The 24,708-nt window shown below is 41.0% G+C and overlaps 1 protein-coding gene across 4 annotated transcripts; it reads right to left on the bottom strand.

Annotated features, from left to right (window-relative positions):
- Nucleotides 1-219: 219 nt before the first annotated feature.
- LOC106589380 (polycomb group RING finger protein 5-B) lies at nucleotides 220-18,764 on the bottom strand. Of its 4 annotated transcripts, none has more exons than XM_014179273.2 (9): nucleotides 18,495-18,764; nucleotides 17,012-17,339; nucleotides 13,043-13,139; nucleotides 12,452-12,507; nucleotides 11,005-11,064; nucleotides 10,232-10,374; nucleotides 8,915-9,013; nucleotides 6,842-6,931; nucleotides 220-1,471 (listed from the first exon to the last, which is right to left on the bottom strand). In XM_014179273.2, exons 2-9 carry the CDS (start codon nucleotides 17,121-17,123, stop codon nucleotides 1,424-1,426), a joined length of 705 nt encoding a protein of 234 aa, XP_014034748.1. In that variant the 5' UTR covers nucleotides 17,124-17,339; nucleotides 18,495-18,764; the 3' UTR covers nucleotides 220-1,423. The 4 variants fall into 4 exon arrangements, with proteins under 4 accessions (XP_014034748.1, XP_014034745.1, XP_014034746.1 ...); XM_014179270.2 differs by having other exon boundaries at nucleotides 10,232-10,377; XM_014179271.2 differs by having other exon boundaries at nucleotides 10,232-10,377; nucleotides 18,444-18,708.
- Nucleotides 18,765-24,708: the final 5,944 nt, after the last annotated feature.

Here is a 24,708-nt window from a genome sequence, read left to right on the forward strand (position 1 = left end):
GTCTTTGTGGTTAAATCTGTGTTTGAAATTCACTGCTTGACCGAGGGACCTTACAGATAATTGTATGTGTGAGGTACAGAGGTGAGGTAGTCGTTCAAAAATCATGTTAAACACTATGCAAAGTCCATGCAACTTATTATCTGTCTTGTTAATCCATCATTTATTTAGGCTTGCCATAACAAAGGGGTTGAATACTTATGGACTCAAGACATTTCAGCTTTTCATTTTTTATTAATCAGATTTTTTTTTCTCGGGAAAACATAAATCCACTTTGACATTATGTGGTATTGTGTGTAGGCCAGTGACACAAAATCTCAATGTGATCTATTTTAAATTCAGGCTGTAACACAAAAACATTTGGAAAAAGTCAAGGGGTGTGAATACTTTCTGAAGGCACTGTATGCGAAGAGGGAAAAAGCATTTAAAGCACTTGTGTACTGATCCACCATTAGATACAAATGGCAAGGGTTATGGGACCCTGTAACGACAGTCTGGACAGTTTCTATACGGCAACAACAATAAATTAATGTTAAGCCATCCAGTAGGACATAAAGCATAGTAGTAAACAGTCTATACAAATCTCTGCTATGTACAAGTCAACAATAATGCCCAATACGTTTACATAGTGCACAAACACACAGCTACACATTTCAGACAGTGTAGGTGATATTCAGCTTCTTCTAACCTTCTTCCACCAAATCTAGTCTTACAGTACTTGTATTGCTTTATATGCGGTAATAACATCAAAATGAAATGGAATGGAAGAATATAGCTTATTGAGATAGGGATATGGTAGGTATGGTATCCATAGCTTCCTTGTAGTTGTATGTAGGCTATATATTGGGGCTGTTGAATTCACTATTAGGGATTTCATATGAAAAGCAGTTTGAATTTCGAAGGGCACTGCACTGAAAGAGGCATGTGGGGAAAGGCACTACCGTAGTTAAAAACAGGAGTAAGGGAGGGATCCATGTAAGACACTAAATCCAGCATAGATAAGGTGGAATATTATGAGCCGTTTGCCAGTGCACACCTGTCTTGCAATATCTCTGTTGTGTTGCGTAACAACAGACTACTAGTAATTTCACCTTGTATTATTAGGGACGCTTCAATGTGCTGTAGAATTAAAGGGCATGTCTTCACTCTTCAGTCAATTACATTTCGGTACTTTTTTGAAGAATCAATACGTCATGATACGCAGGCATGTTCTCAAACCCTTGATGCGTTTTTTGAAAAATGAAACGCAGACAGTGAAACTGAAGGATCACGTAAGAGAACAGAATGAGATTAGAGGCAATCACGGATTACTGCATGCAGATGATAAGAAGATGTGTGTTCCTTGTCTCTTGTGCCAGGCACATCCATTCATTGTGTAGTCTGTCAATGGGCTGTTAGTGCAGGAGTAGTCCCACGTCTCCCTCCGTCAACCAAAGTCTATCCGTGGCCGATATTCTAGTACCATTGGGTAGTCCTGAAAGAGAGAGATGACACTGATCACCCTTGGACAGAATCCATTACAATGGAGACAGTAATCAGAGAGTAAGGAACGTAGATGTTCTAGCATTGTAACAATACTATATATACAGTACACTTACAGGGGAACTTGCTAGTTAGAACACAAAAACAACACAATCTCTACAGATTGTAGCTTCGTAGCTACAGTAAGATGTTCTGCAGTGAGAGAAGAGCACTAATGCAGGTGAGTGCAGAGCGGTGGGAGTGTGATGAGGAGAGAATGAGTCTGATGCCAGAGCAGGTGAAAGTGAAAGACACACTCCACAGACATCACATGCAGCAGCCCTATTTTTAGACAGGCAGGCAGGCAGACAGCAGCGGTAGGCAGGAGACACTTATGTACAATCCCAAAGAGAACGGAAATGAGTCGGCCCACACTGACCCAGTTCCTGGTCATTTGGTCCAGGGGAGGACAGGAATTCATTCTTGGCATCACAGAGCTGTCACATATTCTGCACAGATAGAGAATTCCTAAAAGACCAATCAGATTATCCCTGTCTGGTACAATCAAAGTGGGACGATCTGGCCCTGATGACAAATTTGGTCATGTGAGATCAGTAATACTGTCATCTGATTTTTTTATTTTTTTTAACATGGATCTCTTCACTGGATATAGTTCTTCTAAGCTAAAAGCGCTTTACTGATTCCTTCCTGGGACTCTGTTCTTGGCATCAGAATGTTCTGCATAAGGCCTGAGGACAAGGTTATTTTAAGCTTGCCAAAATCTGTATTTAATGCAAGCCTAAATTAGGGATGGATCGACATTTACAGAATGGTTAACTGGAGGAAAATAGGGGAGGGTCATGCTTTTTCAATTTCAGTCCAGGGGAGGGTCATGTAATTTGTAATTGATGAAATTCCAATATTTCTCAGTGTTTTAGAATTACTTGCTTATTAGGCTATTCAGTGCATTTGGAAAGTATTCAGACCCCTTGACTTTTTCCACATTTTGTTACGTTAAAGCCTTAATCTAAAATTGAATAAATCGTTTTTTCCTCATCAATCTTCACACAATACCCCATAATGACGAGGCAAAAACAGGTTTTTAGAAATTGCAAATGTATTAAAAAAAACATTGGAAATATTACATTTACATAAGTATTCAGAACCTTTACTCTGTACTTTGTTGAAGCACCTTTGGCAGCGATTACAGCCTCAAGTCTTCTTGGGTATGACAATACAAGCTTGGCACACCTGTATTTGGGGAGTTTCTCCCATTCTTCTCTGCAGATCCTCTCAAGCTCTGTCAGGTTGGATGGGGAGCGTCGCTGCACAGCTATTTTCAGGTCTCTTCAGAGATGTTCAATCGGGTTCAAGTCCGGGCTCTGGCTGGGCCACTCAAGGACATTCAGAGACTTGTCCCGAAGCCACTCCTGCATTGTTTTGGCTGTGAGCTTAGGGTCATAGTCCTGTTGGAAGGTGTACCTTCGCCCCAGTCTGAGGTCCTGAGCACTCTGGAGCAGGTTTTCATCAAGGATCTCTCTGTACCTTTCTCTGTTCATCTCGCCCTCGATCCTGACTAGTCTCCCAGTCCCTGCCCCTGAAAAACATCCCCCACAGCATGATGCTGCCACCACCATGCTTCACCGTAGGGATGATGCCAGGTTTCTTCCAGATGTGACGCTTGACATTCAGGCCAAAGAGTATAATCTTGGTTATATCAGACCATAGAATCTTGTTTCTCATGGTCTGAGAGTCCTTTAGGTGCCTTTTGGCCATTCTACCATAAAGGCCTGATTGGTAAAGTGCTACAGAGATGGTTATCTTTCTGGAAGGTTCTCCCACCTCCACAGAGGAACTCTGGAGCTCTGTCAGGGTGACCATCGGGTTCCTGGTCACCTCCCTTACCAAGGCCCTCAACCCCCGATTGCTCAGTTTGGCCGGGCAGCCAGCTCTAGGAAGAGTCTTGGTGGTTCCAAACTTCTTCCATTTAAGAATGATTGAGGCCACTGTGTTCTTCCACAGATCTGTGCCTCGACACAATTCTGTCTTGGAGCTCTAAGGACAATTCCTTTGACCTCAAGGCTTGGTTTTTGCCATACACTGTCAACTTATATAGACAGGTGTGTGCCTTTCCAAATCATGTCCAATCAATTGAATTTACCACAGATGGACTCCAATCAAGTTGTAGAAACAGGATGATCAATGGAAACAGGATGCACCTGAGCTCAATTTCGAGTCTCATAGCAAAGGGTCTGAATAAATAAGGTATTTCTGTTTTTAATTTTTTATAGATTTGCAAACATTTCTAAAAACCTGTTTTCGCTTTGTCATTATGGGGTATTGTTTGTAGATTGATGAGGACATTTTTTTATTTAATCCATTTTAGAATAAGGCTGTAACGTAACAAAATGTGGAAAAAGTCAAGGGGTCTGAATACTTTCCAAATGCACTGTATGTCGATGTGTGCCTGATTCCGCCCCTCATCTCTGATTCTCTGCTGGGCACACAATATCAATTGCGTCTATAGGCTATTTAGTGATGTCTCAATCAAATTATCCATAGTCTTTAGGCTATAGGCTATGAAGTGCATGCTCTGAGAAGCCCAGAACAAACGTATATTTCTAAGATAGCTGCTGGGATGCTAAATAAAACTAGGCTGCATTGCATACCGCAATGGATATTCTAACCCTGCTCTGCTCTTGCTGATCAAACTTTGTAGCTTGCTATTACTATAATAGATTTTTATTAAAAACAATATGTTTCTTGCCCATGATGTATTTATCAGAGATCGAGTTCAATCAATCAGATTCGAGTAACTTCCATTGTGGTGCTGAAACTTGAAGCAGCAGCCACAGTACAATCTATCGGAAATGGACAGCTCATGGTGCTGAAAGTAGGCAAATTCGAGTAAGTATAATTCATTTAAACCGTATTCATTTTAATTAGACTTTACTAACAACTGGTAGGCTCCAGCTTTGTGTTGGAGCCTATTTCTTCCTATTTTAGAAATAAGAGGTAGGCCTACCTGTTAGACAGATTAAATTAGGCTATAGGCTGCTATTTCCATAGATTTATCAGTCAATTCATCCACCCACTATGCCCTCTTTAAATAGCCTCCTCCCGTATCAGTGAAGTTAAAACCAAATCTCGAATTGAGGGGGTATGAGAGGGTATGCCATAGGCCCACCTTTTATGAAAGAAAATGGCAAAAAGCACAGGCCTACCTTGTTAGCTTAAGATTTGTATTTGTTTTTACAGATCCGATTATATAAAACTATCTATATCAGCCCTTTGGTCCGTGATGCTTTATGCTAGAAACAAGCTTTAAAATACCTGGGAAAACCGTGACTCCAACGCATATAGGGATATCATTGTTTAATTTCTTTGACATTCAGAGGCTGACTTTGCTTGAAAAGTAATCCATTTTTGTCACTATCAACTTATTAAGCTGGTCCCGTGTGGCTCAGTTGGTAGAGCATGGTGTTTGCAACGCCAGGGTTGTGGGTTCGATTCCCAAGGGGGACCAGTGTGGGGGGGGGGAAATAAAAAAATGTATGCATTCACTACTGTAAGTCGCTCTGGATAAGAGCGTCTGCTAAAATATAAATGTAAGCTATTCACGTTCCGTACAATAAAATACGTTTAAACCCAGACAGCACTTACACAAACACTTGTGACCTCTCGTTGGGTTAAGCCACGGTGGAAGAGTAGCTTAGCAGTTAAAGCTTACATTCTTCTGCATCGGTAGGCCTACTCTGTCTGGGGTGGAACGGTAGGCCTAACTTTTGAATGTACCATGCTCAGATTCCTAATTTGCAAACAGGGACAGTTTCGTTACACTGATTTGGCATTGGAGAAATATGATAAGTTGATCACATAGGTCTATCTCTCTGTCCATTCTTAGTTCATTTGTGTGGTATTAAAAAAAGATTCCGCTAACATGTAAAATGATGTAGAATTGCATGAAATGTTTATAAAAAGGCAATTTTTTCTCAGACCTGTAAAACAGATGATAGATTCATGGAATCCTTTACTATAAAATAGATATTTCCACCCCTACTCTTGTCCATGGTGCTCTGCAATCCCACAACCTTCTGGCCCGCAGCTCTGTGTGCTATCAAAATTCCCATGTTGCCATGTAATGCTTACAGGATGAAAAACTGTTTCTAACTGCATATCTAAGGCTCTGGTCTGTCCAAGAAGTGAGGGTAAACGGTAGACATGTTCTCTGCTATCCACTTTGTTTTAATTATTCTTTTGGGTGTAGGGGAGGGTCACTTTTTATATTTTTTTGGTTTTCAGGGAGGTTTTAGGTAAAAATACATTTTGCTGCAGGGATGGCCATCCATTTTCATTTCAAAGAGGTCCGATTTTCTCCATGTAACTCTTATTATAAATGTATTCTCTTAGCATAGTATCATTCAAAACGGGGGAATTAATTGAACTATTAAAACGGTACAGTTTACGAGGCCTTAGGTGCGTTGTACTATATGTTGAAACCAAACTAGGACAGAAATGGTCTTTGCTGCTGCTAACAGGACGCCTTCATTAAAAGGCCCCTCTATTGAGCCAGTGGTGATGAGCTATGGCTGTGGAAGAGGAGAGTGTCAGGCAATGAGCCTAGGAACAGGCACCCTGCTGGGGCAGCTGTCAGGGGCCTTCACTGCTTTCCTCACCTGTCTCCCTGGACCAATACAGCGATTCAAGACCTGACCCCGTGCTGCCAGAGCCCCGACCAGCCCATCCAAAAGTGACAATCATCAGCAATGAAATTAGCAGCCAAGGCGCCTGGCCAGCAAAAGTGCTTTTGAGGTCAAGCTGAAGTGTGTTAGTTAGCCTAGCATACTGTGCAAAGGACTTGGGTTGCTTGGTTACGTTTATGCCCTTAATCAGCTCTATTAACCGTGCCACTGGTACATCCTCCCGAATGGGGCACCCGAGTGGCGCAGCATCTCAGTGCTAGAGGCGTCACTACAGACACCCTGGTTCGAATCCAGGCTGTATTACAACCGGCCGTGATTGGGAGTCCCATAGGGCGGAGCAAAATTGGCCCAGTGTCGTCCGGGTTTGGCCAGTGTAGGCCGTCATTGTAAATAAGAATTTGTTCTTAACTGACTTGCCCAGTTAAATAAAGGTTAAATCAAAAGAATTCCTGCTTGCTGTGGCAGATTATACAGTAGAGTGGCACACGAGTGGTGGTGGACTTCAGACGTCTAATCAGCTTTAAAGCCAAGCAAGCAGTGACTCACATGGAGACTAGACTCCAGGACCATCATTCAGCAGCCACAGTTTATCCCCATGGCTAGAAAGGTACAGGGCTTAGCGTCTTTCAAAATGAGGGGAACAGGAGGGTGGGCATTGATATCATTTGGGGCTTACTTACGGTTTCACCGCGAAGTCTCCACCGCGTCATGTAGATGAACTCCATGGTGTGGTCTTTTCCCATGATCTCCCCGTTGCATAGGACGTCTAGCTGTGAGGGGACACAGAGGCTGGTGACTAAGAGGTAGACGGCGGGACATAGTGAGAGTATACGCTGCTTGAGAGGAAGACTAGAGCTAGACAAATCTCCAACAAGCAGAAAACAAAAGGACCCAGGACTCAAATAGGGGCCGTCATTTCAGCTAAACCTAGGAATTATTTATAAAACTGATCATTTACTGCCTTTCTACAAAAAAATATTTAAAAAATACAATTTGAGGATCAGTAAAAACAAGCAAAATTAACTCCATCTATTATCACCTTGCTGCTGTAGCTTCATTCATCTCAGTCAATAGGGCTTCAAATTCTACAAACACATGTCATACAGCAATTAGCTGCTATGCATTAGCTCAGCAACGGGATTAAAAACTCTAGTTTAGTTTCATGTCAAGTCAAACAGCAGTTATCTACCCATAATCCATCTACTACAGCCATCTTCACTCCTGCACTGTTTTGAGAGAAAAGCTGCGTCGATGCGCTCTCAGCCGTACTGTACCTCAGTGCTCTCAGCCAGAGAGGAAGACGCGAAGCGAGAGGTTTCACTCTCTCCAAAATCTGTCCAAAATATAGCCTCCCCATCCGCTCTGAACCATCCACATGGTCTTAAAGCCATGTGGGGGGGGGGGCACAAGCTCTGGTGGCTCATGTGCCTGTCATCAATGTCAAAAAGATTTTATTGAATAAATCATTTTTACAGTAACCTTCAAAAAAGTAATTCCTAAACCTTTTTAAATGTCCATATGTACTAGGAAGCTAAGTGTTTGTTTCTTGGGCTTCAGGAATGTGACTGAAGAAGTGCCTTAGGCATTGAAAAAATATTTTACTGATTGAAAGTAAGGGGAGATCTGTAAAAGAATGGGCGCCACTGCAAGTGCTAGTAGATACCCATGGACTTCCAGTCATTGCGCTAACGCTAGTTATCATTGGCTCGTGAAACAACCTCTAACGTCCTTCATACTGGACAGAGAGACATAAAAATGGAATCCAGGAGTTCATCTGACACTGGGGAAGAAGATCATTTTCTTTATTTAACTAGGCAAGTCAGTTTAGAACAAATTCTTATTTTCAATGACAGCCTAGGAACAGTGGGTTAACTGCCTTGTTCAGGTGCAGAACAACAGATTTTTACAATGTCAGCTTGGGGATTCGATCTTGCAACCTTTTGGTTACTAGTCCAACGCTCTAACCACTAGGGTACCTGCCGCCCCAAAATAAAGGGCCTCATTGCCGAAAACCCAAAGTATCCCTTTAATAAGTTAGAAACAACAATACCATGCATGGTCAAAAGGTTTTTGGCGCTCCAAAAATACGGTACGGTACTGTATTTTGTGGGGTGGAATAACAGTACCATTCGAAATACAGAAATTCTTTCCCCGCCAACATTTTCCCACAATGCACCAATATTTACAGAATGCTGCACGCACACAAAAAAAATCTCGAGGCAAGCCGAAGTTCGGAGCCGAAGTCTATGCCCCCTTGTTGATCATTGGTCAAGAATAGGGATTCTTGCATGTTTGTGTTGTGTGTGTTGTCATTCAACGAGAGATGACTCCTTTTCATGCACATTTTTTCACTTGAGAAATACTGCACTAAACATCTCAGTTAGATGTAAAATTGCGTGACTAAGATCTCCTCGGCAAAAACGTCACTATTGCCGCTTTTTCTCGTTTTCAAGCACAGGTATTTTAAAGGAGTATGCAAGCGCACTCCTTCGGCTAGGCGCTAGCCGAACCGAAGCATGCTGAAGCCTTAAGGACAGACCCAGTACAGCAGGGGGCCTGATAACAATGCCAGAACTTTTACCCACAACACTAAACACACAGGAGAGACTCTGCAGGAACAGCTACTGTATGTGAGGCCCAAACAAAACTGACATAAAGGGATAAATATTCAATAGAATATATGGCTTAATATCTGTAGTACAGTAGATACATACGAAAGGGTATAGAGCGCATACAAAAGCTTAATTTGTTACCTCATAAGAACTTGGAAGCTTTAACTTCAAGCTGAGAAACTTCTTGATTGTTCCGACTGTCACTCGAGTCGAGCAGCGTATAAATTTCTTCATTAAGCCCTAGAGAGGAGGTTCAGAAGATTACTTTAATGATTCAGGTACATCTCCCATTTCTTTTACTTATGTGAAGAGCATGCAATACAAACATTGAAACAGCCATTTTATGGTAAAATAAAAAATGTTAAACAAATGTGTAATTAGGAATAGTTAGTGCATTTGATAGCAACCTTTTGGTACAGAGAAACTCCTTCTATACACACTAAAAACAATATATAGGACCTTTTCTATGGTCCTATATATAACCTTTATGGAGAATGGTTCTATAAATAACCTTTCTCAATCTCAAAGGTTCTTTGTAAAACCATATATGGTTTAATATTCTGGTTTAATAGCCATATTATATTGCTAAAATTCCATAGGTTTTATTATTGTGTTTATTAATCAGGTGTGCTAGCTCTGGAACTGCCTTAGGGTCCCTGAGGAGAGAATTGAGAACTACTGACTTAGTCAACCGTTCTTAATTGACACAAGGCCATATGCGAGTCTTTCACAAGACACCGTCACAAGCCATAGGCATATATAACATGTAATAGAATAACACAACAGATTTGATCAACTGGAATGACACTCACTCACGGTTGCACAAAAAGAGCTCTGCACAAACCACGCCCCAAAATAATATGATGAGCCACTGCCCCTACATCTTAATTATCACAAAAAGAGGAAATAACCCTTTTTAAAAGTGCAAAGAACCATTGAAGGGTTCAAAGGGTTATTTGGTTCAGTATGGTTCCACATAGAACCACCACCCTTCCCAAAGAACCCTTGAGGAACCCTCCTTTTTTTTGTATGTAGTATGCCTCGATTTGAAACCATGATGAGCCTCTCCTCTCTCCACATATTCACTGTTCTGCCAACCAATTACGAACAGCAACACCACTGTTATAACGAGGACCACTATTTTAATGAAAACAACTGCCTAATTAGTGATGGACTGGATTAACACCTGCTGATAGAGGAGCGTGTCTGACTGAGTGACCTGCTTTCAATGGCAGCCCAGGAAATAAAGGAAAAACCACAGCGTCATCGCCTATCTATATTCTACTAAACTCACATTCTGAGGTGTTAGACGGTTAGAGGGACGTAACGGAGTTAGCTTCATAACACTGTACCTAACCCAATCAGCCTAAAAGAGGTTAGGGAGACAGGGAAGAGGGTGAACGTGAAGGAAAGAGCAGCAGAGAGGCGCTACAGATAGAGCTCTCCACCACAACTTACCCTAACAATGTTCTCTTCCACCAGGCTGTTGTTGCGTAGACAATCCAGACAGATGGCTATCTGAGGGTCACTCCTGTGGTAGTCTCCATCTCCACCATCATCATTATCGGCATCCAGCCTAGACCTCTTTGATCGGGGGCCATCTTCTATGACAAAGAAATGGATAAGCATGTTATACATGTGTGTGAACATGAGCACGCACTGTGCGGACACAAGTTCAGTTTGCTTTCCTTGAATTCGTTTAAAACTGTGAAAAGACACTTCACAATAAGCATGGGTTTGATTGATACTGATGTATTTCGCTTTTCACTTAGAAATGCAAAATCATAAGGTAAGACCTTTGGGACAAATTGTCTGTCATCACATTGTCATGGAGATGGCATTTAAGTCTGTCGGACTGAATCCATCCCCCTTTAGTCATCCTGTGGTTTCCATCTGATTTATTCCCCAACTGTATTATACCTCATCAACAGGCTAATCTTGTCGATGCCTTGTAGAGTGTGCTGTCCCTCCTCCTCTTCTTCCTTCTCTCCCTCTCAGCCTCATATGACTCACAGCCACCTACGGTCGTGCGCCACTGCAACAATGGAACCTAAGTCGTACTATAACTCCTTCTCTCTTTGTCGCCTTGCTGATCTGTCTCCCACATAGAGCCTCTTAACCTTTCACCTCAATAACCAATCACAGCCCACTTCTGCACACCCAAGCCCAAGGTTCATTCTGGTCCCCCCTGAGGGTCTTGGTCTTCATGGGCACTAATGCAGATCTTTTACCTTCTCCGTTCTCCTTCGACTTTCGACTCCTCCAGAACTCAATCTCCTTCTGTTGTTCCTCTAGTCAATAAGCAAAAACAGAGAAGATATGAATACACAGGGCAGGGCTTTATGATACAAAACAATTACAAGGAGAATGTGTGCTCCTAAGTTGAAAAATATATGAGCACACAAAGAAATTTAGGAGCACAATGAAAAATATTTGGGGTATTAAAGCGGCAATCTGCAGCTGAATGATAACAACAAAGCTGTCCCCGCCACTGTTTCAGTAAAAGGTTGAGGGATGGGGCTGGAGCAATGACTGTATATATAAATGGACAAAACCATTGATCACGTGACACCATTTTCATTCCTATTTGAAGAATCAGTAACGCATTGAAGCCAAATGAAGTTGGTTAAGATGGCGTCTCGTGGAGTTTGAACTACTCCAGGAAGTGAGGTTGTAGGCTAGCTCAGTTCTGCACCCTCTCAGGATACTTCTTCTTTGTGCGATTTTTAAATAATCGGTTCAAGGACATACTGTACATCTGGTGTATTAGTAGCAATTATTGGTACCATGAATGTCTTTAAAAATATATATATATTTATATATTTACACGAAGATTGACCACGAATATTAACGTCTTTTCCATTCACCATAATGGGGATCCTGTTTTCTGCTAACAATGCCTGCAATAACACGGTTGGACTTGAACTACCGTGGCTTCAATGAGAGGGGGCAGTCGTTCTCCCCTGGGCTGGAGAAATATAACAACCCTCAAATTCATAGACAGAGCTATGGATGCAAGGATTATAGTTTTAACCATGTTTTGAGGCTATACAGTGTTACTTTGTTTACATTGACTTTGTTGACAAACAATGGAAAAACCAGCTTATATTCTGGCTTCTGATGGGGTACAACAGTCGAACTAAGCTCTTATGGTATTTAGAAGTTATACTCTTCAAGAATCAATGGATTTATATCATTCATTTATGAGTCCAAATATGGATGTACTAACTGCAGATTGCCCCTTTAATGATACGAATTGCCAGCAATTACAAAATACAGGGTTTAGGAGCACCAGAACAATAGATTTTTTAGATTGCGATATAGCCTACATTGGGCCTATATGAATCCTAGCTACTTTTGAAGCTCATCTCCCGAAAAAGCTCTCCCTTTTACTTTCTTTCTGTGCCACCACGTGTTTGCATACTGCTGAGGCTGAGGGACAGCGAAGAAATCATTACAATAATTTATTTTCTAGGGACACTAGTGCTCCCAAATAAGAATTCCAGGTAGCACAGCAAAGTATTTATATTCCCCCACAATGATAGCACTGTAGAGTCCTGCAGGGCAGGAGTTATATCATTCAAGTCAAATGGAAAACAGCTTGAGTAACTCTTAGACCTACTATCAAAGGCAAGATGTATATCTGATGTTGGTGGATACTAAAATGACATCACTCACTTTCTCTTAGCCCAGGCACGAGTTTGAAAATGATTTCCTCTAAAGTGTTGTCCAACCTGGCGATCGAATGAGACGTCAAGGAAGAATAAAAGTAAGTACACTTACACACACACACACACACACAACCACAAACCCCACACACCCACACACACATTCCCAGACATTGCATCTGTGGGCTGGGTAGCTGGGTGGCTGAGCACTGGGTGAGGTCTTCAGCTGAGACCTTGGCTCCAGAATGGTGTCCAGCTGTTGCCTGGATCTTACCGCAGCCAAGCTCAAGTTCACTCTATCCTCCCCCAGCCCAGCCCAGCCCAGCCCAGCCCAGCCCAGCCCAGCCCAGCCCAGCCCAGCCCAGCCCAGCCCAGCCCACACCAGCCTTACAATCTCACAAGTCAAGTAGACAACTGAAGAAAAACTGCCAAAATCCGGCTATGGCCAGTTCAGTAGTGCAAAGGCCAGCATGTTTTTACTTTACTGATGGTTTTGATATATTCATCTATTCAGTAGTATTCATTACGACCCTGTGATTCTCAAAAGGAAAATATAAACGCAGATAAGATTCTGTCAAATATGTCAAATTAGGTGTATTACCTTAACATCTCTAGAGGGTTGGTTTCATGGACTTGGATGCCACATTTGGGGCAGTCGTTGCTGTCTTCAAAGTGTTGGACGATGCAGCTTTTACAAACTGTTGACAGAATAAAGGAGATTGAGACAAAGACAAGTTTACCATCTCGAAATACAGACCTAAAGTAAATATGGATTTTTATCACACCATTCCGGTGTTAAATAAATGCCAAGATGACGGCATTTTCTCTTTTCTTATCCCTTTCTCTCAGATAACCTCCACAATAAAATGATTCTGATTTGAAAGTGAAGTTTAAAACCAAAAGGAATAGCATTCTAATATCTCATTTCTACAGTTTCAACTGGATAAAGATCAGAGTGTCTATTGAGCCTTGAAGCTCAGGCTTGCAGTTGAAATTTAAACTGTGGACTGGAAAGGAGATTAAAAAAAAAGTGGGTATAGCCTGGCCAGTTCTATCACACATCTATCACACAGCCAAGGACAGCTGCAGCCAATACCACAGAGCACACACACACGTGCACGTACACGTATTGTATGTGCAATAAGGCACACATGCACACATACACCATCTATGAGGTGGTATATAATGTACAGTCTTATCGTTCTTTTAAGAACACAAACCGATTCCATACAATACCGACCTGCGGATTAAGCCTATATCCTACGACGTGATGTCATCAAATCGTCAGATAAAAACACAGATCAACAATATCTGCAGGAATACAGGGCACAGTCTCCCCTCTAGCAATTGCCATGTAAACACAACGCATACTCGATGTACTTATGCACTATGCACCGACCTATAGCCTACATAACAATACTCACAAACATACAGTAGTGAACTGCTGTCATACTCAATCAACCATAACTGCCAAGGGAAACAATATGTCAGGACAACATCTTGCATGTTCTTTCAATAGCCAGCACCACCTACTGCGCATGACACATATGAGACAGACCTCACTGTGCACAGTAGTGTATAATAGTGGCAGATGTTCTCTTCAGACGTTTCCTATACATATACGTGTAATTGCATGTAATTCGGATGTAATTGCATTCTGAATACTGTACTATATACATAGACTTGGAACCACTGGCCACTTCAATAATGGAACACTAGTGACTTTGATCATGTTTAAATAATGTTTACATGCTGCTTTACTCATGATATCATGTACAGTTGAAGTCGGAAGTTTACATTCACTTAGGTTGGAGTCATTAAAACACGTTTTTCAACCACTCCACAAATTTCTTGTTAACAAACTATAGTTTTGGTAAGTCGGTTAGGACACCTACTGTGTGCATGACACAAATAATTTTTCCAACAATTGTTTACAGGCAGATTATTTCACTTATAATTCACAGTATCACAATTTCAGTGGGTCAGAAGTTTATATACACTAAATTGACTGTGCCTTTAAACAGCTTGGAAAATTCCAGAAAATTATGTCATGGCTTTAGAAGCTTCTGATAGGCTAATTGACATAATTTGAGTCAATTGGAGGTGTACCTGTGGATGTATTTCAAGGCCTACCTTCAAACTCAGTGCCTCATTGCTTGACATCATGGGAAAATCAAAAGAAATCAGCCAAGACCACAGAAAAAAAATTGTAGACCTCCACAAGTCTGGTTCATCCTTGGGAGCAATTTCCAAATGCCTGAAGGTACCACGTTCATCTGTACAAACAATAGTACGCAAGTATAAACACCATGGGGCCACGCAGCCGTCATACCGCTCAGGAAGGAGACGCGTTCTGTCTCCAAGAGATTAACGTACTTTGGTGAGAAAGGTGCAAATCAATCCCAGAACAACAGCAAAGGACCTTGTGAAGATGCTGGAGGAAACAGGTACAAAAGTATCTATATCCACAGTAAAACGAGTCCTATATCAACATAACCTGAAAGGCCGCTCAACAAGGAAGAAGCTACTGCTCCAAAATCGCCATAAAAATGCCAGACTACGGTTTGCAACTGCACATGGGGACAAAGATCATACTTTTTGGAGAAATGTCCTCTGGTCTGATGAAACAAAAATAGAACTGTTTGGCCATAATGACCATCATTATGTTTGGAGAAAAAGGGGGGATGCTTGCAAGCCGAAGAACACCATCCCAACCGTGAAGCACGGGGGTGGCAGCATCATGTTGTGGGGTGCTTTGCTGCAGGAGGGACTGGTGCACTTCACAAAATAGAGGGCATTATGAAGCAGGAAAGTTATGTGGATATAGTGAAGCATCATCTCAAGACATCAGTCAGGAATTTAAAGCTTGGTCGCAAATGGGTCTTTCAAAGTTGTGGAAAATGGCTTAAGGACAACAAAGTCAAGGTATTGGAGTGGCCGTCACAAAGCCCTGACCTCAATCCTATAGAAAATATGTGGGCAGAACTGAAAAAGCATGTGCGAGCAAGGAGGCCTACAAACCTGACTCAGTTACACCAAACCTGACTCAGCTCTGTCAGGTGGAATGGGCCAAAATTCACCCAACTTATTGTGGGAAGCTTGTGGAAGGCTACCCGAAACGTTTGACCCAAGTTAAACAATTTAAAGGCAATGCTACCAAGTACTAATTGAGTGTATGTAAACTTCTGACCCACTGGGAATGTGATGAAAGAAATAAAAGCTGAAATAAATAATTCTCTCTACTATTATTCTGACATTTCACATTCTTAACTGACCTAAGACAGGGAATTTTTACTCGGATTAAATGTCAGGAATTGTTAAAAACTGAGTTTAAATGTATTTGGCTAAGGTGTATGTAAACTTCCAACTTCAACTGTATATACTGTATTCTATTCTACTGTATTTTAGTCAATGCCACTCCGACATTGCTCTATCTAATATTTATACATTTCTTAATTCCATTATTTTACTTTTAAATTTGTGTGGATTGTTGTGAATCGTTTGTAGATACTACTGCACTGTTAGATATTACTGCACTGTTGGAGCTAGGAACACAAGCATTTCGCTACACCCACAATAACATCTGCTAAATATGTGTATGTGATCAATACAATTTGATTTGATTTATAGTAGATGTTACAACAAAAACAGTCTGGACTAATGTCATATATATATATTTTGCTGGAGATCTCTGAAATATACTGGCATACACACTGAAAGAAATCATACAACAGCAAAAACATACTGTACTAGGCAGCTGCTGATATTTTTCATTATTGAGATTGTGGCTAGGGGTCAATATGACAGTAAAGAAGTGACTTTGCCCTCAAACAAACAAATAAATTGGACACAAACAGCTTATTCTGTGTGGAGGATATTTGTTGTCATGGTGACTGAACCCACAGATGACTGTGTTTTACCCTGATCACTTGAGATGTGTCATTCACGGGAGCGAGATCTGCAGTTCTCCTCCAATAAAACCTCCAGTTCAGATGGAGAGGGCAGAAATAGAGAAAGATGCCATGTAATACGATCTGTAAATCATGCAGGATATGACATCGATGAGATCAACAGAGGGCTTTTTAAAAATTCATAGCTGTGACTGTGCAAGGCTGTGGTATAAAACAACAAATAAGACAGCCAGTTGATTCCTACTCTAGCACTTTCTAGTGGTGCAATAGATGCCGTAAAGATTTGGTTTTTTAAGTCACACTACACCCCCCAAAAAAAGCTTGAGGACATTTCTGCATAAAATCATTGTTAGATATCATTTCTAGTAAGGGAAGTTAGGTATAATGCATATATATTAGGCAGAACTAAATAGAAATCATAAAAATATGCCCGGAGATAGTGTAGCCTATACATAGTGAAAATGTGTTTGTGTTTTTCTGGTATAGCCAGCTCCCATTTCCCACAGGCCTACATTACATGATGTCATCATGAATGAGGCACCTGAGAGAGAGAGAGAGAGAGAGAGAGAGAGAGAGAGAGAGAGAGAGTGAGTGAGTGAGTGAGTGAGTGTGAGAAAGTGAGAGAGAGCGAAAGAGAGAACAAGGGGGGGGGGGCTTACAGGTGTGCAGGCACTCTGTCACCGTGGTGGGCTTGATCAGGTATCCTTTACACACGTAGCATGTGATAAAGTGGTTGAAATCCTTGACCAGGTGCTTTCTCGGCGAGGTCATCTTGGACCAGAGCAGGAGTGTTGATGGATGAGAGTGTTGTGTATTTTGGGGAAAGGAATGATGGCAGATGGGGGCTGGAGGTCAGAGTTCACAGGACTTTCTGAAATGCTCCACACTTCTGGGTTTTCCCCTTCAGTCGCTTCATCTTAATTCAGGCTTCCCCTCCAGGGAGATTTCAAGTGTGCTGCATTTCCATCTCTGTGGTGCTGTGGGTGTCTGTGAATGAAAGTAGAAATCAGCGTAATTTGGGTATTTCCCAGGTTACATGCTTGATATTTGAAAATGTGTTACCACAAATTCAAATGCAAATTGCAAAGTTGTATTACTTCATGAAATAGAATACATTTGACCAAAACAAATATCATGGATAAGCTACAGGCAGTGCTTGACTTGGACAGGAGCTAACCTGAGCTAAGTACCGGCACCTCAAAATGTTCTACTGCTTGAGCTCATGTTCCTCTTATAGAATATTATCTCAAAAGTATTGTGGAGCTCCTGCACCTAAATATGAACAGTACCGGCACCCCAAATGAGTACCGACACCTATTTCATTTCAAGTCAAGCACTGGCTACAGGTGCATGTAACGTTTCACCTTTATGCCCCGCCCCCTTTATGCTTTCTTAAAATCGAAAGCAACTTTAGTTCCTTCCAAAGATTGTTATGACATAAGTGTATAACCCCTTCACTGTCGCAGTAATATCATTGAAATAGTATTTTCAAATCCAAAGTTTGGAGAAAGGCTACTTTGGTTAGCCCACTCAAGCGGAACGACACAGAAAATCGAGATCTATGCTTTCGCTATTAGCTAGCTATGGTCATTATGCTGAATGCATGATCCCAGAGTTCAATACCAGCCTCGCCACTGACTAGCTTAGGTAAACCTATGACTAGTATGTTCTGACAAGAAATGTCATATGATATAATTGTCACAAATTTGATTGCTGAAAAATCCTCAATTGGCAGTAAGGAAATAAATCGAGGATGGTGTCCTTTACAGTGACAAAATTGGGGCTTTTACGTCCCTCATCATCACCAGGAAACCATACGCGTCATTCTGTCAACCAGGGTATTGCGCGAATTACATTATGGTGAGTTTATCATACCCTGAAAAACTGACTTAAGATTCAGCCTAACTGTGGGGACCGTACATAGATAATTCAATCACTAAGATAATAAATAAACCAGCGCCACGGCACACATTTGACTATGACCAAAAAGCACATGTCTAGAACTTGATAGCCCGTATGACACATGATCGCATTCCCAACCCACCCCAAACTTTACTATCACAGCACCTACGGGGAAAAAAAGATACGCACAAGCATCGTTTTCTCGGCTTCTGAGTAGCGAGTAGTAAACGCATCTCTTACATTCCGGTTCAAGGATCCATGGTCGAGATGGTGTGATCGTATCCGACAATTCTATCTATATACGCTGTATGATGTGGGCGCCGATGTTACATTAATGTAGGCTAGCACTGAATACGGAACTGGTTTCAGAATAGATGATAGGAAAGGAGCGGAGGAGGATCCAGCGCTTGTTTACGCATTGCTGCTTTATTCATTCCACGGCAGATACACTCTGATTGGACACAAACTAGGGCGCAGCCTTCAATTACCAACTACTGTAGTCCAGTAACGGGTAGTCTATATAATATGATAAACACAAGGCTCCTGAAACCTGTTCATCAACAAGAGCAGAGGCATGGTATTGATTGATGGACCTGTGGACCTATAGCTCTGAAGTAGCCTGGGCTACCTCGGCTATAAACGTTAAAACAGAATTCACCAACATATCAAACAGATTTAGCCTACATATCCATTTGTCTTCATATCTTCATATAGTGTTAGTGTGATAAGTAGCCTGATATTACCATATTTATTACATCGTTTTAGTCCACTAGATATAAAATAGGACTGGCCAGTATCCAGTTATTCAACATATGTAAAAATAACATATAGTTTGCTATATTTCAGGAGTAACTCTTATTCCTAATGAATTCATTTTTGAAGGTATCAATAAACAGGTTGATATATGTCAGCCACCTTTCAGCTCTTTATGGAAATAAGAATTTGTTCTTAACTGACTTGCCTAGGTAAATAAAGGTTAAAAAAAAAATTAAATGTCTTAATTGAAAGGACATGCCTGCCATTCTGTCTAGGGGTGTGTTAGGCTACATGTGGGCGGATCATGCCTTCATAAGGAACCCAAAACAACTGCTGAGGTTGGAAACGTATATAATTACTCTCTAGCAGCTGTGCTAAGGGCACATTTGATATACTAGAACTCACATTTCTTTATCCCTTTAACCCTATTCTCAACCGGCTGATAGTGCATGTTTTGACAATGGACTTAGAAGTGGATATGAAAAAAAATCTTCACTTGAACAACTCCCCAGCCTTCCTGCATCAATTAACATCATTTGTATCCTTTTGGGTTGCTGCAGTTCAGTGTTGTGGGACTCTAACTTTGCCCACTCAAGAGGGCTGTAAGAAAACTCAAAATTAGTCACCAAAGATATGGGATAAAAGGCAGGAATGCAGTTGGTGAGGGATTAATATGACACCATTCCTGTTAGTAGAGACCTAGAATAGTAGGAATATGAAAATAAATAGCTAAAATGTAAACAAATGAAACAGCAAGAATTTTGGAAAGATGTGCTCCACCAGGCGGTTGATATGTCAGCAAAAAGTATGGTGGACTAAGAATAGGGTAAATAATTTTTTTATTAAAAATAGTTCTTTTTATTGAATTGTTGACAACCCACTTTATTAGGCAACATACATTGGTTAAACTATATTTCATGAACCATAGGCTCAATTAATCAATATTCAGACTTAAGGTTGCCTATAAAACAGTGCCTATAATAGTAATAAAAACCGCACTGTCATATATTATCTCAGAATGTAGTCTGAACATGTAGTGGTGGAAGAACTTGGATCATTTGAAATGTAAGAAAACCATTTTGAGGGACATCACACTATACACCACCTGAAAATGCATTAGTTTCAATTTAATTGAATATTACCATTCATTTGTTAACATTTGACATTAGTCCTCATTTAACAATGCTAACCTGTAAAAGCCATTGAAGCAGACCTAAAGTAATTTTTCTAATATTGTTGAGATAAGTAAAATGCTATAAATTATACAACAGGTGGTTTGGAATTCCCATTGTAATAGCCTATCCTACCAATATTATACTAGACAACATAGGCCTACATATGGCCAGTACATTCATAGAAAGTGCCATTATTTACATCGTTAACTTGCAACGCCCTACTACTACTAGGCTACTACTTTCACAGATCCACTGCCCAGCCATGCAATTTATAAACGTGTTATCGGAAAAGTTTCTGGTTCGAATCCCAGAACCGACTAGGTGAAAAATCTGTCGATGTGCCCTTGAGCACTTAACCCTATTTGCTCCTGTAAGTCACTCTGGATAAGAGTGTCTGCTAAGTGACTGGCATTTTAATGTGTAGGGTGTCTATGGAAAGCCACTGGGGCGCTGCGGGTGTGCAAGGCAGTGGCGGTCGGTGCCGTTTAAGAGGGAGGATGATTACTTTTTTTCATGAGCATGGCCTTATTTCTATTACAGCATATTGGATGACTGGCATTCATATTCCATTCCCCCAGTTCAATATAACAGAGATAGGTTTAGGCTACTACATGATACTCTAATTTTCCCTTTACCCATCATGAGGTTGCTACAACCTAGGCTATGATCGGAAGTTTACAACATAGGTGCACACAGGTCGAAGAGAAAAATTTGAGGTGACAGACAGTGACACATGGACAGACAGTGACACTTTCCATATCACCTTGCACACTCTTGCATGCATCTAGCTGATCTAAAGTGTAATCATTAGTCCAACAGTTGCAAACAAGAGTTTCTATTGGACAAATTCTGGCATGTTTATCCCCGTTTCGTTCAGTTTGCTTACGTTTTTCAACAAAATCGGCGGAATAAATACAGCCATGATCACACGTAAACATAGTTCACTTTCATAGCAGCCACATCGGATTCCTTCTCGCATTTATGCGCTCTCCTCCTCTCACCTTTTCCCTTCGCATGTGGACTGCAATGCACAACACATCAGCTGTATATGACCAGGTCGAAACAACCTTTCCAAGCCAAACCATATCATAACCGCTACACACAGCCTACATCGTTGTCACCATATTAGCTAAAGTAACATCATAGTCAACATAGCTAATATAACTAACTCGTTAGTAAACCCACTAGAATCATGTAGTAACGTTACAGTGTACATTCAATAAGCAGTTTAGCACTTACACCGGCAAGCCCAAGTGGCAATACATTTGTAAAACCAAAATCTTACCTTGACTTGGAACAGTTCCAGTGTTGTGTTGGATAGTCATAGCCAGCTAGCTAACAAATCATCTCTCTGTTTGAGCAGGGTGTTTGAGTAGGCTAAACTAGCTAGCTGCATTTGCTAGCTAAGTAAGTGAAATTGAAAGTGAAAACAATTTGGAAATCTCTCTATCACTCTCTTGCTTCTCTTTCATTTTGGAATAAATTAATTTGTTCAAAACTGATCAACTATTGTCTTTATCTCTCTTTGAGTCAATTACTCACCAAATGTTATACACTAGTTTAAGATAGGTTATAAGTAGCTTTCTGTAGGCATACCTTGTTCCATTCAGTTGAGACATTTTCGTTGGCCAAATGATGTTCCAACTGTAATGTTGTGTTTGTTGCAATATAATATCCTACCCGTATTTTCCTTAATAAAGTTTAGAAACTTTTGTGAAGGTTTGGTGTGGTGTGGTTTGTAGCCTATTATACTTCAGGCCTATGGTATGAAGGCAGTGCACCCTCCAAATGACTCTGACAGTTGAACTTGAGGTGTGGAAGATTGTTTTAGGCCTACCAGAGTTACTCCTATAATCTAACAATATAATGCTTATCTTTGTAAAAATTATTCTAATAGAAAATTAACCTCTTTCTGTACGCCTATATCTGTATAGCTGACATTTTTACATTTAGCAGACGCTCTTATCCAGAGCGACTTACAGTAGTGAATGCATACATTTCATTTCATACATTTTTTTTTTTCTTTGCTGGCCCCCCGTGGGATTTGAACCCCGTGGGAATCGAACCCACAACCCTGGCGTTGCAAACACCATGCTCTACCAACTGAGCTACAGAAGGCAGACGTAGTAGCCTATCTGACAAGTATAAATAAATTAATGTTGGTGTCGTAGCATGCCGCCGGCATATCTCTATCTCTCTCTCTCTGGGGCAAGGCCTTAACTTCTCTTCCTTTATTTTATTAAACAACATATTAATACAGTAGATGCTTAAGCCAGCCTAAGCATGAAATGCCCTGATGCATTTAGTGCTCAAATCTCTGACAGCTGAACCGTGAGGTGGACAATTATTGTTTTAGGAAAGTAAAAACCAATAAAACAATAGGCTATGAAGTTGTGCATACGCTACAGATCAAAACACAAGGAATAGTGTTTTTGTAATTAGTTATAGGCTGTTTTAAAGGACACGGCTAAATGTGGCTCTTCTGACAAAGGTAAGAAACAATCTAGCTGATTGAGTTTTATCAAAATCTTGCTTTAGTGTGAAGGGCACTGTCAAATCAAATACAATCAAATCAAATGTTATTTGTCACATGCGCCAAATAAAACAGGTGTTCACCTTACAGTGAAATGCTTACTTACAAGCCCTTAACCAACAATGCAGTTTTATGAAAATCTGCCAAAAAGTAAGAGATAAGATTAACAAATAATTAAAGAGCAGCAGTAAATAACAAAAGCGGGGCTATATACAGGGGGTACCGGTAAAGAGTCAATGTGTCAATGTGGGTGGCACCGGTGTCGAGGTAATTGAGGTAATTATGTACAGTTGAAGTCGGAAGTTTACATACACCTTAGCCAAATACATTTCAACTCAGTTTTTCACAATTCCTGACATTTAATCCTAGTAAAAATTCCCTGTCTTCGGTCAGTTAGGATCACCACTTTATTTTAAGAATGTGAAATGTCTAAATAATAGTAGAGAGAATGATTTATTTCAGCTTTTATTTCTTTCATCACATTCCCAGTGGGTCAGAAGTTTACATACGCTCAATTAGAATTTGGTAGCATTGCCTTTACATTTTTTAACTTTGGTCAAACGTTTCGGGTAGCCTTCCACAAGCTTCCCACAATAACTTGGGTGAATTTTGGCCCATTACTCCTGGCTAATTGGCATCATTTGAGTCAATTGGAGGTGTACCTGTGGATGTATTTCAAGGCCTACCTTCAAACTCAGTGCCTCTTTGCTTGACATCATGGGAAAATCAAAAGAAATCAGCCAAGACCTCAGAAAAAACATTGTAGACCTCCACAAGTCTGGTTCATCCTTGGGAGCAATTTCCAAACGCCTGAAGGTACCACATTCATCTGTACAAACAATAGTACGCAAGTATAAACACCATGGGACCACGCAGCCGTCATACCGCTCAGGAAGGAGACGCGTTCTGTCTCCTAGAGATGATGTATCATGTTGTGGGGGTGCTTTGCTGCAGGAGGAACTGGTGCACTTCACAAAATAGATGGCATCATGAGGCAGGAAAATTATGTGGATATATTGAAGCAACATCTCAAGACATCAGTCAGGAATTTAAAGCTTGGTCGCAAATGGATCTTCCAAATGGACAATGACCCCAAGCATACGTCCAAAGTGTGGCAAAATGACTTAAGGACAACAAAGTCAAGGTATGGCCATCACAAAGCCCTGACTTCAACCCTTTCGAAAATTTGTTGGCAGAACTGAAAAAGTGTGTGCGACCAAGGAGGCCTACAAACCTGACTCAGTTACACCAGTTCTGCCAGGAGGAATGGGCCAAAATTCACCCAACTTAATGTGGGAAGCTTGTGGAAGGCTACCCGAAACGTTTGACCCAAGTTAAACAATTTAAAGGCAATGCTACCAAATACTAATTGAGTGTATGTAAACTTCTGACCCACTGGGAATGTGATGAAAGAAATACAAGCTGAAATATATCATTCTCTCTACTATTATTCTGACATTTAACATTCTTAAAATAAAGTAGTGATACTAACCGACCTAAGATAGGGAATGTTTACTAGGATTAAATGTCAGGAATTGTGAAAAACTGAGTTGAAATGTATTTGGCTAAGGTGTATGTAAACTTCTGACTTCAACTGTATGTAAACTTCCAACTTCAACTGTAGGTAGAGCTATTAAAGTGGCTATCCATAGATAATAACAGAGAGTAGCAGCAGCGTTGGGGGTGGGGTGGGGGGGCATGGACCATGTTAGTTTGTTGGTGATGTGGACCCCAAGGAACTTGAAGCTCTCAACCTGCTCCACTGCAGCCCCATCGATGAGAATGGGGACGTGCTCGGTCCTCCTTTTCCCGTCTCTCCTTCCAGTTCTCTGCTGCCAATGACTGGAACGAACTACAAAAATCTCTGAAACTGGAAACACTTATCTCCCTCACTAGCTTTAAGCACCAGCTGTCAGAGCAGCTCACAGATCACTGCACCTGTACATAGCCCATCTATAATTTAGCCCAAACAACTACCTCCTCCCCTACT

The sequence above is a fragment of the Salmo salar genome, chromosome ssa28 (genome assembly GCF_905237065.1).
Source record: "Salmo salar chromosome ssa28, Ssal_v3.1, whole genome shotgun sequence".
In the NCBI taxonomy this organism is placed as follows: Eukaryota; Metazoa; Chordata; class Actinopteri; order Salmoniformes; family Salmonidae; genus Salmo; species Salmo salar.